The 13,605-nt window shown below is 37.7% G+C and overlaps 1 protein-coding gene across 10 annotated transcripts in view; it reads left to right on the forward strand.

The window, feature by feature from the left end:
- The first annotated feature begins 1,239 nt into the window (after window positions 1–1,239).
- The window catches only part of HSPG2 (heparan sulfate proteoglycan 2), a 2,126,006-nt gene continuing 2,113,640 nt past the window's right edge, over window positions 1,240–13,605 (forward strand). For all 10 annotated transcript variants that reach the window (XM_044063227.1, XM_044063230.1, XM_044063231.1 and 7 more), the window contains exon 1: window positions 1,240–1,576. In XM_044063227.1, the coding sequence (XP_043919162.1) occupies window positions 1,508–1,576 (69 nt within the window). In that variant the 5' untranslated portion in view covers window positions 1,240–1,507. The remainder of the gene's footprint in view (window positions 1,577–13,605) is intronic.

The following is a 13,605-nucleotide window of genomic DNA, read 5'->3' on the forward strand; positions in this document are numbered from 1 at the left end:
CACATATACACTTATAAATATATATAATATATATATAGATAGATAGATAAATATACATGTATAATATGCTTATTTTTAATGGGGGAAATAATTTCTCAAAAAATATATAATAATAAACTGAGAAAAATCATTGCTATTAACGTATCTAGCAACTTTCGCTGAGATGACTTCACAGGATGTCTCTGATTTTTGTCTCATATTTTTGTTCTGTGTGCAATTTTTGATTTTCTCTTTCGTCAGTAAGGATTACAGTTTGTCAGTGATGCCATACTTTAGTGTTTCACACTTGTTAGTATTCAAAAATACATGCCGGTGCAAAACCTGCTGTTCTGTTAACTTTTTAACTTCTGAATTACAGTAATATTTAAAATGTGTGTCTGATGTTAGGTGTTTGTCATCCACGATTACTTTTGGCTTTGTCCAGATTTATTGCACTAGGAGGTAAGAATGCCACTTTTTCAAATGTCTGTTTGTAGAAACGGGAAATTTTGCAAGATAAAAAAGACCTCGGGCCAGTTGAAAGGACAGAACTTCACTTTTTTGCCAAAATAAAAGATTATTCTTGTAGTGTTTGAGTTAGTTATACTGTCCATTTTAACATTTTGGTGTTTCGGATACAAAAACTCTTTTATGCAAGTTTTAAAGAAAACTTAGGAAATGTTTCTTGTCCAAAAATCTGAAGATATTTGCCATTTTATTTATCCCCCCCCCCGCATGACACAACTACCCAAGAGGGACTATCCCTCGCAAAGAGGGACAGGGGCTAACCCAATAAGAGGTTGAGAGATATGGTAATACCTCTCAACCGTGCAGATTTTTGCAAAATGTCCAGATTTTTGTCTCAAATATTTGGTCTGTTACTCCTAAAATCTGTGGTTTTCTGGTAAGTGGGAAATCACGGAAGACTGAAGTCATTAAATAATGACCAAATGACATATATTTGAGTTTCAGACTTCATGGCGTCATTTTATAAAGACAATATTTAAAATCTGTCACTATGTTATGGGCCTTTGTCCCCACATTATATAGGCTTTGTCCAGATTTCAAAGGTTGAGAGGTAAGGTGGGTCACCACATGGTGGACCAGTGAACGATGTCCACTTCTCCTGTATGTAGTAGCTCCGGTGTTGTTTCCAAAGATCTGGGCCAGACTTTAGTGCCGACCCTGCGGTAGGCGTAGACAGCTTGTGTGAGTGTGTGTGTCTGTGTCAGTGTGAAAGAGCGAGGAGGGATCCGCAATCAGTGCCGAAGGTAACAGTCCTTTGGAAAGTGTGCAGCACCAACAAGAGGGCACTGGAATCCCAGCTTGATCGAGGAGAGGGAAACAAAACCAACATAAGTGAAATCCCGGTTTTCCCGAGCTATTAATTTGTTTTTAAGTACAGTCTGGATTACTGTAAACCGGGACATGTGTGTAGCTGAAAGTTAGATAAAACGCGGGTGGAACAACTGCAGGAGAAGCAAAACTTTTCAGTTTTCCAGCTCGTCCAGGTCTGGGATCTGGCAGAATGGGTCAGAGGGCGAAACCTGTGTCCAGATTGTGGTACTGTCTTGTGCTGTTCTTTCTCTTTCAAAGTGTAAGTAAATTGTATATGTGATTTATAACAAGATCGAAGTAAAACTTTGTTTAAACTTTCCTGCTGCAATGAAACTTTATAACGGCGATTTAATTATGAGTTTTCTAACTAGAATGAGCAAACACCCTCTGGCATTGACTAAACTATCTGCATTTGAGTTGATCTTGTAAAGCGTAGAGTGGGATACACTGGAAATGCTCATCAGAGCAAATTTTATATTTTAACGTTGAGAACTTTGTGTTGAGTTAGGCGTAGAAAAAGCATGTCCTTCATGGTGTGGAGCCACCATCCATTCTCACTGGATGTTCAGCGGAACTTTTTAAAATAATTTAATGGATTTTTGCAGTTGGTGACCCTTACAAGTTTAGAAATTGGTCGATAAGACAATTTAAAGTTGATTCATCCTTTCTCTGAGTGAATTTGTTCAGGAATTTAATTTAGGATTTACTTTATTTTATTTGAGTTTATTCTATTTCTTTTTCTTTGAGTTTGGTATCTAATTTTGTCCCTAACATAGGAGCTATTTGTGGAGCAAGTCTTGCTGGTGCCTGTACCAGATAGATTTGAGGGAGGGTAGTTTTAGTTTAGACCAGGCTGCAACCAGGCATGTTCCCTGTGATGTACGTGTCCACCCCGTTCTCTTTTATTCTTTTAGGAGAGACAGACAGCACCAGCCTTCTGAACTACTGTTTCTTTCTTTTTTTTTTTTTTTTTTTTTGAGAACATAATTCCTAAACAGCTGAGACTGGATAAAAACCTGCAGTTCATTATGTTGCCTGGAGCAACAAACTGAGTCACAACTGTATGCACTTGCATTAACTTTACAGTAGAAATATCCCTTGTTTTCAATACATATGTAGCCTGCCCTAAAAGTGCCTTACCATACAGGGAAAAGTGCAGTCACAGTGTTAAGCAAATTTTTGGTGTTACCTGGATTTTGATTGTGTTCTGTACTGTCATGGTTGGCATATAAAGTAATAACTTGAGTTTTCAAACGTTTGTATTGATTTGTTTCCCATTGTAGCACAATAGTTGTCAACTACGATTATTGTGACATGTAATGAAGTATGGATGTAAAGATACCATTAACACATCCTGAAATGGAGACATCTTTGTAAAGTATTATTTTTATATTTGCAGCTTTTGTTTAATACACATAATAATAAACAGGTCAGAATGGACAAGATGACCTAGTTTCCTTATGCTACCAGAGATCAGGCAAGTGCAGTGGTGGTGTGGGGGAGGGGTACATAAGGTAACAAAAAAGGGGAACAAGCAGCAAAGATAAGGCAATTAGACCACATGTGTGCAGCACAGTTAGAAGGTGTGTGTGTGTGTGTGTGTGTGTGTGTGTGTGTGTGTGTGTGTGTGTGTGTGTGTGTGTGTGTGTGTTTAGGGATTTGAGCAACATAAGAAAAACAGCATGGAGAGAAGAAAGTTGTTTCACTAGGTACATGAGTTGAAATAAGGTGAGGGTGGGGCTGGGATCCTTAGCTGAATGGGAAGTATTGAAAAGTTGGTGTCTGTAAGCTGAGAGGTTGGAAAAGAATTCCAAGTAACAAAAGTATTACATTGTGTAGCTGAACAAGGAAGACAGGAATAAGCACTTACAAGAAGTAATGGCCACAAACTTAAACACAAATACAAACGTTCCGGGGGATTTTTCTGTATGCTAATCCAACATATAGCCAGCCCTACCTGGTTTAATTTTTCACTTTGTTTGGGGTTGCTTGCATTTACAGATTGCATTAATTTTCTTAGAAATTCTTTCTTTTTCATGCATTCAGTGCTGGAATTGCTGGAACTGTCTGATTGTTCTTGTTCTAAATGGATTAGGATCTTGTTTGAGTGTACTGATGTTTATAATTGTATGTCTCTCAGTATGCAGGCCATTGTAATCAGCAGACATTGCTATAACAAGAAATAATACTGCTTCTGTCCTTTTTCTCTTGTATAATTTATCTTTTATTTCTGCAAAGCAACTGGCCTTATGTGATATGACCAGTCCACTTACTTGCTGACTGAAAAAATAAATAATAAAATAAAATGTATCTGGCTGTACCAGAAAGGTGCATTGGAGCTACTGTAGTCTGCTGATGCAGTTTTAAAACAATCTCTAGATCTGATTACCTCACCTTTGATTAAGTCAACTTTTATTATGTTATCTTCTGTTCTCTTAACCTGAGCTTAAAATCTAATGCAAATAGGGTACGTCTCATGTACAAATGATAATAATAACTGTTATTATCTGATAAAATAGTGTTAGATACATGAAGGTGATGTGCTTTATTTGAAAATTTCACTCACCACGTATGCTGCCTGCTGTAGTAAACCCAAGAACATCTTTCAAGAGGTTTTCGCATTCAGCACTGTGTACTTTGAGATTTTGTATTACTTTGCTTTATATAATTGATGGTGTGTGTTTTGTATTGTAGTTATTATGAAACCATAGAAGTAAGTAGTTTGAAAAGAGATCTTTTTCAAGTGGCCTTCAGATATTTTCTTTCTGAATTAGAGTAATTTTGTAACCACTCTTGTAGATCCTGAATATGAATGGAGAGATAGAGGAAAAACAATTGGTTGGAAAGAGTGGGAGAAAAATGTATTTGTGCTCTGTACTCTATACAGCTGGTGAGCTTTAAACTGGGTATCTCTGGTACTGGAGTTAACAAACTTATTTATATGTAGAATATATGGGAGAGGGTTTTTCTTAATCAGCATTTGATATTGGACAGTATGAGGTGTGGGGTGCCACGCACTGAAGCATACAACTCAAAGCCCTGTGTGCAAATTCACATTAAAGGCATGCACCCCAACATTTTATTTTATATAAGTAATTTGTTTTTCTCATCACTAGTAGTATGTGAATGGCTGTGCTGCTGTGTTTTTTTTTAATGTGACTATCGTTATAGTTTTTGATTTATTATTTGGTAACAGTTTAAGTGACCCTTTTCAACCAGCGCCTGGGCAGCAAGAGTAACTGTAGAGGTATTTAGCTAGACAGATGTTGAGTTAGCTATAGATATGCAGCTTATGGGCAGTTTATTATAGCCAGTCAACCAACAGCATGCTGTGGGAGGTGAGGGGGAGAGGACTGAGGTATTGCAGATAGCAGGGGGGGTGAGGCGTGGAGTTTCCACACAGATCATGACCACAGGTCAGGACTGAACGTGATGCATTGATAGTGGTTATACAGTGGCGTCTTTGCAACAGTCCATTTGCATGGAGTCTGGAGCAATGCAGTACATGTACCAGCTTAGTTACATACTTGCTACTTTAGTAGCAATTTGATAGAAATGGAAGATGTTATGTCACAACACACGTAACTTAAGACGACAGTGCTCTGTCAGTGTTCTAAATACCCTATGTGGCAGACACAACTTCATAATACTTTGGTTCTTTGAGATTTACAGTTTCAGGCCAGTAGAAGAAGGCAGACGATTACGGATGCCCAGGTCCCTGATGACCCCCAATTTGCTTGTCATCAGTCTGTTTTGCTTGGTCTCTTACAAGCTGGTTTGTACAATGGATCTGTAATATATGCCAAGGATGGGTCCTCTGCTCCTTTGTGTAGAACCTTCCCTAATAGTACCTATCTATTCCACATTGTATCTTTGTAGGGATCAAGATCCCTACAATTGTATCTCCTCTATTCACCATGCCTTCATCTCTGTACGTTTATAGGATTCTAGTTCCTCTTGGCCTGCCTTCACCTCATAATTACTAGGGTCGATTTGTGGTAAAAATTTCATCCTTCTCCTCTGAGCTTATAATCTTACTCCTCTCTATTGCTTAACGTATCCATATTATTGTTACTTATATATCATGGTATTGTGAATTTATTTGTATGTAAATTTGTGTTCTTTCTATTATGTTATTAAGAATTTATCAGTATGTAATTTTATGTTTTTTGTTTTTATTGTGGAGCTTTTCTCCCCGGGCCTCTGCTGAAAATGGACATGTATCCAGTTGGACTAACCCGGTCAACAAATGTAAAATAAATAAAATAAATAAATAAAAATAAATACTTTTCCCATTTAAACCCTCACTTTTTCTTATTTTGACTACATCATTGTATCTAGCCTTTCATAGGTTCATAGATTAGTACTAAGCTAACTGCCCTTGTGAGCCATTTTAAGCCTAGCCAATTATCCCTTGTGAGACTCAAACCCTGCACCTTGTGTTTGTAAGGCAAATACCTCAACCATTAGGCCACCCTCCCAACCCCTCTCTTCCTTACATTCTAGAGAAGATACCAGATCACCCTAACCCTCTTCTTTTGTAGAAAATATTTCTTTCCTTACCTATCCTTTACCAGCTTTCAGTAGCCGCCACCACAGAACCTCCTACTGTTCTGCAACTTCTGGTTTCCTTCTTCATTGCTACTTCCCCACCACCTAACATCTATAAAATACAGATCCCTGTACTTAATTATGTTACTCTTCAGCTCATCCTCTGTTCCTCTCCTCCTACCATGCCATCTTTCATCCTACCACGACTCAATAATATATCACAACATCTGTCCAACTCTGTCCCAAACACTTATTCATACTTCCTCTTTACACCCTCCACAAATTGCACCACGTCTATTTAATATTGCCTCTTGCCTTTATTCCAAATATAGGCGGATTAATTGCACTTCGATGAAATCAAAACAAAATTAAGTGCAAGAAATCTCTCTCAAAAAAAAAAAAATAAGAATGCATAAATCCCCAGTATACTAAAACCCGTCTTGGAGATATACACCCTATTCCTGGATCCATCTGTCACAATGAAACACAAAGATAATTCTCTCCCACACACTTCTCTAAACCAACAAGCAATTCCCATCTCTGGTTATCTAATTTTTGCTGCAATAAATGTTAGAAGCATAACAAACAAAACTGCGGAACTACATGCCTGGGTTACTGATGTTCTCGCTGTAACGGAAACTTGGCTTAAACCCAGCATGAATTGCTCTGAAGTTATACCTCCTGGGTTTAATATCATCCGTAATGACAATATAAAGTGGAAAGTTGGTAGTATTGCTTTAATACTTCCCAGCACCTACCACATTTCCCCCACAGGAAACCAACACTAACATTCAGTGTAGCAGAGCCTCTTATTACTTTCCCGAAAATAAACAATTATAAATAAAATATGTATTACTGCACTTTATATCCCTCTTGCCTAAAATACACCTGTACTGGAAGTTATCCTACATTAGATGTCGATAACATTTCCAAAAAAAATTGCTACTAGGTGATGTGAATGTCAATTGGTTGGACATAAACTCCTAACTCCCCTCTGTCTATCATGAAGTTATATGGTTTCACACAACTAATTAATAGCTCCACACATTATAGCATCATCATCATCAAGTCTTTTCGACTTTTCCCGGTTAGGGGTCGCCACAACAGAACTCCGGTCCGCTAATGATTGGCAGTAGATTTTTATGTTGCCGAGTTGTCAGCCCGACGCCCAACCTTCAGCGAAGGCACGCCCATTCATGCATGTCTTTCGGAGGCCACTCGACCGCGGGGAGGACATACAGACTCCACACAGAAGGCACTCCAGCCGAGAATCGAACAGGAGAACCTCTTGCTGTGAGGCAACAACGCTATCGATGTATCATCACAGCTTAGCTCCACACATTATAGCAAGACATCAAATTCCCTATTAGTCTGAATCCTGATATCAGACCCTAGCAAATATACCACCACAGGTACAATGCCAGACTCTGTCGGTGATTATCTCCCACATCAAGTTAAACAGCATATGTATAAATCAACACTCAGCCTTTCCAAGTTTAACCCAGAAATGTTCATTACTACACTGTCATCTATTAACCAGAACTTCCTAAAAATCCTCCCCTTAGAAGATGCTGTAAATGAATTCAATGCAACTTTTCTAAATATCCCCAAAAAACCTCGCACCTCCTAGAAGGAAAAGATTAAAAACAAATAATGCAATTTGGCAATCCAAAAAGAGTACAATTCTAATGCAGGATAGAGAAGACGAATGGAAAGAATATAGTAAAAATATAAACCACGTCAGTATCTTTAAAACTTCAGGGTGCTTTGTACTGAAAAGCAAATAAATGATGACAAAAATACACTTTAATAACTTTAAGAATAATACTAAACACTTTTGGAAATACGTTAAAGTAATCTTACATCCTGGCCAAATTCAACCCGAACCACTCTCCCGAGAACTCACTGTTTGAAACTGCAGTGCAGTTCAACTATTCTTTTATAGATAGTATATCATCTCTAAAAAGGGTTCCTCAGAATTTAATCCAAACCCTGCCCATCAAGCCACATATCATCATGTCCACTTTCACCTTCAAACCTGTGCCCATATCCTATATAAAACTACTCTTAAGCACACTTAAACTGTGCTGTTTTTCAGGTGATGAACTTACAAGAGAATACCTAAAGGTAGCAGCCAATCAATCCTTATAAATAGATCAGTCCAGGAATCCCAAGTTCCTTTTCTCTGGAAAAAGTCACACATTATCCCTCTGCCCAAATGAGGAGATTCTTATATCCCCTCACCAAAATGTTTGAAAAATATATTCAAAAACACTTAACCAACCAGTATAATGTTCACATAATGAAACCTTTAGAAAAACTCTGGTAATAGAATAAAGCTATCCTCGTATTGCACTGGATTATTGCTGTCCTCCTTGATTTACAATAACCCATGTTTGGATTTTGTGAACTCAGATGGTCACTTTATTCTACTACCAGAGTTTTTCTAAAGGTTTCACTACATGAGCATTATACTGGTTGGTTACAATTTTTGTTTCTTTGCTGCACAGACATGTTTCCACTTGCTTCCTGTTCAGAAACAATTGCTAGACTATCTTCTGCAGGAAGAACTCCTGTCCCCCACACAACATGGCTTCTGTCCTTCCCATAATACTAGTGCAGTCATTCTAACCTACATAGATACTGTCAGTAAAGCTAGAGATAGTGGCAAACTAGTCTATTCCTTATTTCTAGACTTTTCTAAAGTCTTCAAAACAGTTTGTCACAGCAAACTTGTACTTCAAATGTCCTCACTAAGTATCTCTCAGCCCACCCCTTCTATGATTCAAGCTACCTGTTCAGTAGGTATCAGTCAGTAAAATGGCAGTCTGTGCTCTCTCCTTACCTCCCAGTCACCACTGGTGTACCACAAGGCTCTATCCTTGGTCCCCACCTCTTTAACATTTTCACCAACATCCTGTATACATTCACACAATAGGCCACGCTAGTACAATACACAGATGATTCCTCTTTCATTTGCACATCTGGCAACATGGTACACCTCCAAATAATTACTCAGGAAGCTTTAACAGCCACTGAAACATGCTTCATAACTCACAACTCATGCTCAACCCAGAAAAGACCAAACTAGTCATTTTCCCCCCAAATCCCTCTCTCACAAAAAAACAAAATTTAAAGTCCTCTCTCTTGATAATGCAACCATTGAAGCCACTTCTCATAGTAAATTATTAGGGGTGATAGTGGATGATGTTCTTATATTCGTTCTGCATATACAAAATTGCTTAAGAAAAGCTCATCAAAACTAGGGATGTTTTACAGAGCCAAAAACTTTCTCACCAGTGCAACTAAAACTACACTTGCACTACATATCTCATTCCCATGCTTCTTTATGGTGGTGCCATTTTACTAACCACCAGGCTTCACAGAAACTAAAACATGAACTATAACAAATCTGCTAAGTTTGCAGCAAGTGTCCCTTTTAGAAGCAACCAGCACTAAATAGCCTAAACTGGTTGTAACTGCTTCCTCAACTAACACATATACAGCTTCTTACCACCTATAAACCTATTTAGCATCCGTCTGCATGTCCAGCACTAAAAACTGTTCTAAACAACTATGTTCACATTCAGTCATAGTGATCCAGTGACAAAAAGCTCCTATCTGTCTACAAAACTATCAGATCTGCTGGGCATTGTCTGTATTCCTACAAGGTTGCTGAGATCTGGAACTCCTTACCTGTATGCATCAGGTCAATACCCCCCCCCCCAATCTTTCAAAACCACTCTGAATGACTTCCTAGCTAAAATCTGCCTCCTCTGTTCTTGGTCTAAACCAGGATAAACTATATCCCTAAATATGAACAAGTACCTTTTCATTCCTTGCACCTCCTTAATCTCCCTTCTTCACTTACTTCCTTACTTTTATCAAATTCTCTTCTGTGATTTTTTTTCTAAGTATACCATAAGCCTGTTTTTTCCCTCACTTCATATTGCATTACCTATTTGTATTATACAAACTTACCTTTAATTTCTCTACAAACTGTCTAAAGTTTCTCTAAATTTTAAATTATTGTCATATAATGCATATCGATTTTTAACCATTGTTTTTATATTATGTCTAATTTGTTATAATTATTTAGACTACAGATGTTTTTGTTTATTTTTGAAGATTGTAGAATTATTGTTCTTAAAATGTTTTGTAATAATTTGGAGCTTTTCTGTCCAGGCCTCCACTGAAAATGGGGTTCTATCCAGTCGGACTTTCCCAGTAATCAAATGTTAATAAATAAATAAGTATGCATTTTTATATGTATTTAGCTGAGGTGTTTCCATCTGTAACACCTGCAGTATGTCATTCCTGCCAACATTGCTGACAGCTGTTTAGAGTCACTGCATGTAGATGCCGTAGAGTTTTTTTTTTTTTTTTTTTTGAGAAAGGGCTTTTGTGCCAGCAAGTGATGGGTATATGAGCGATTCTCCAGCGTCATCCATTTTCAGAACTAATTGATGCGGCTTGTAATTTGCTACTCACTACTCTGCAGAAGGGGTCTAATGAGAGGTATGTAACAACACTTCCTACATCAACAAGACCTGAAAAGGAATGTCTGTGCTGGAGTCAGATCTGATGCTGGAGTCAAGGGTGCGGTGCTGAGCCACTTACTGGAGCCACTACAGTGATGCTGAAGCTCAGGGCAAGGGCTTTGATGCATTCACTGCAGAAGCAGAGACTGGTGACAGTAATAATTATTCAAATGTATTTGTTTTATTTTTGTTTATCCTTTGTTGACTGGGTTAATCCCACTAGGCTGTCAGGGGAAATTTAGCCTGGGCATTGTGGATGGAACTTCATGTTGTGTTTATTGCAACATATAAAGGGTGGGGCCTGCTTTCAATTACCGAAAACCCATAAAATGTCAAACGTTATTTTCTTGAGACAAAAATAATGAAAATGGGAATCCTGAACTGTGTCGTTTTTCCCAGGGTAAGTAAACACTTGCCCAATGTGGGGAATTATGCCCTTTTCTCCACTGTAGTGTGATCCCAGAGAGTTGGTGTATGTAGTTGGGGGGTCCAGGGGGAGCAACTCCCCACCTAGGTGGGTTTCAGATAGTATGATGTGTTTTGTGTAGTTTTGGGTGTTTTGTGTAGTTTTGGGCAAGTGTTTACTTGCCCTGAGAAAAACTACTTGGTTCGGGGTTTTCATTTTCATTATTTTTGTCTTGAGAAAATAATGCTCGACGTTATGGGCTTTTGATAATTGAAAGTAGATCCAGAGTGTGATATAAACTGTAAGTATATTGAATATGTAAATAATGAAAAAAAGATAGAAAGTGTTAATATAATAAAGCATCTCTCTTTTCAGTAGGTGCCATGGGGGGTTTTTTGCATCCACTGAGCTACCATGAACTTAGCCAGATGAGGCCTCGATTTAACGTCTCATCTGACGGACAACACACTCAGGAGTACAACACCCCCCTTATGCTGCAGTATGGTGTCAGTAATCAGTCTACCTGGTGTGGGAACTGAACTCACAATCTTCTGCACCAAAGGCGAATGTGGGCTACCTTTTGTGCCACTGACATTGCAAATGAGGCCTTTGAAGATTGAAGTGGAATATGAGCTGAGTTTATGCAGCTGATTGACTGATCAAAGATGTGTTGGGACATTTATTTGCTACCCCTATCAATGAAAGACATGGGTGATAAACAGGAGGTGAATTTGCAGTTTCCCATCCATTTGTCCAAGTTACATTTGAGTACAGTAAGGGAAGTACTTTGCTTTACATGGGGTGGGAGATGGTTCCATACAAAAGGTATTCTCTGTGATACATACTTATCTCTCCAACGTGTCCCATTTATGTTCCAAAAGAGACTGAGATCCCTTGAGCAGGTTCGTAATACCACTGGACTTGTGAATGTGCAATAGATCAGAAAAGGATAGGGTGTGTTAAAGCTCTATACACAATTCATGGTTCACTTCTTAGCAGCCTTTATGATACCAAGAAGGTGAACAAGGCTTTGAGGTGGTCCATACATTTGACACAAAGTTTAATTAAAAGAAAATATTAACTAGCATTGCTCTTACATTTGCATAGGATATTAAAACTCCTTTTACTTTGTTCATGTTGGTTGAGGACATTTTCTTTCCATAGTCCTGTAGAACTTTGTTTCACAAGATTAACCACATGTAGTTTGTTAATGGGATAGAGTGGCTATTAATAAGCCAGACTGCAGAAGGATAGAGAGAAAAAAAATAAATAGTATTTCATCTAAGCCACATAGGTCTGAAGTGTGCTATTTTGTCATAATGTTAGGGAGTGCATACTTAAAATTTGTTCAGAATCATAAAGATCGTAGCATTTCTTTGCAATGAAGTCTATAAGCCCTAAGGGAAATGCTGTTTTGCAGGTTCTATCCCTAAATGGTTTCATTAAAACATCAAGGAGGCTAGCACTCCTGAAGAGATAGTTAAGCATCTTAGAGCTACACTGTCCTAGAATTACATTAAAAATTAGAATCTAGCAAGGACCTTATTAGGAGAAACGGGCCAGGGTATCCAATGAATTTAAGCGACCTGAATGTGTACAAAAAAGTCTAATTAATGAAGTCACATAGTTGTGGTTACTGTTGTACAATTAGCCATTCAGTTCAGTGCCTTTTGCTGCAAGCTAAGTTAGTCGTTTTTCCTGGAAAGACACGGGAGGATGAGGTTTTAGTGGAGCACTGCATCTCAATTTTTTATCAGGGCTTCTGTTATGTTATGTTAATGCTTACATTCAGATGTTTAGCGTATTGTATCTCATATTACAAACTGCATGGAAGGTTAGAGTAATTTCTTTTTTAATTTTTATTTAGTATTTGTGAGTGGCCAATCCATTAGCTTTACGTCATTAAGGACTGTAATGCATTGATATATGAAATAATGTTCTACAATTCTGATATGAGGAACCTGTTAGCAATACCAGATTAAAGTATGTGTAGGAAACCTAAAGTAAATGTAATTTTATTAGAACTGCTATGACTGAACCTATGTCAGAAGCTGTGTCAGTACCAGTCTAACATATGATGACTAAAGTATTCTGAAAGGCTGATATGAATTAAAGGTGTTTTATCTAACAAAATGATTTTGTACAGTTGTTAGAAAACTTAATCTAAAAATTATGTATTTTCTTCAGTAACTGATATGCAGTAAAACATATTCATTCCCTTAGCCAAGGCATAGTTCTCAACCTTTTAGAGCAAGAAATGTGGACAAAGCCTAAAATAATGAGAAGAGAAAGGCCCCAAAATAGGTGACATTTTAACCCCATCAAACCATCCATAACCCCTTATTACTCTTATAAACTTAGAAAGTTTCCAGAATAACAGGATTTGTGTTAGCATACATTTTCTAAAGGGTATGAAGTCTTAAACTTAAATATATGCCATTACTTAGTGACTTCAATTCTCTGTGATTTGTGAGAAAAACATACATTTTATATGGGACAGACAGAAAATAAGACATTCTGTGATTATCTGTACATCTGAGAGGTGTGGTTCCTAGGGTTTATTTTTCCATGGAAAATTATCCCTTTACTGCTACATATAAAACTGTGACTAGGCTGTTTTCCCCCTTTGTGGTACTTATATTTATATGTTCTAAAACTTTCTCAGTATACAACATGTTGAGTTTAGATGAAGTCTTGCAGTACATTATTTTGAAGTCTGTCTTTAGTCTTTACATTATGTCAAGCATAATATTGTAATGTTTTTGAGCCAGAAAAGGCTCACTGACCAAG

Source organism: Protopterus annectens, chromosome 2.part1 (assembly GCF_019279795.1).
Source record: "Protopterus annectens isolate FY-2018-M chromosome 2.part1, PAN1.0, whole genome shotgun sequence".
Classification (NCBI taxonomy): Eukaryota; Metazoa; Chordata; order Ceratodontiformes; family Protopteridae; genus Protopterus; species Protopterus annectens.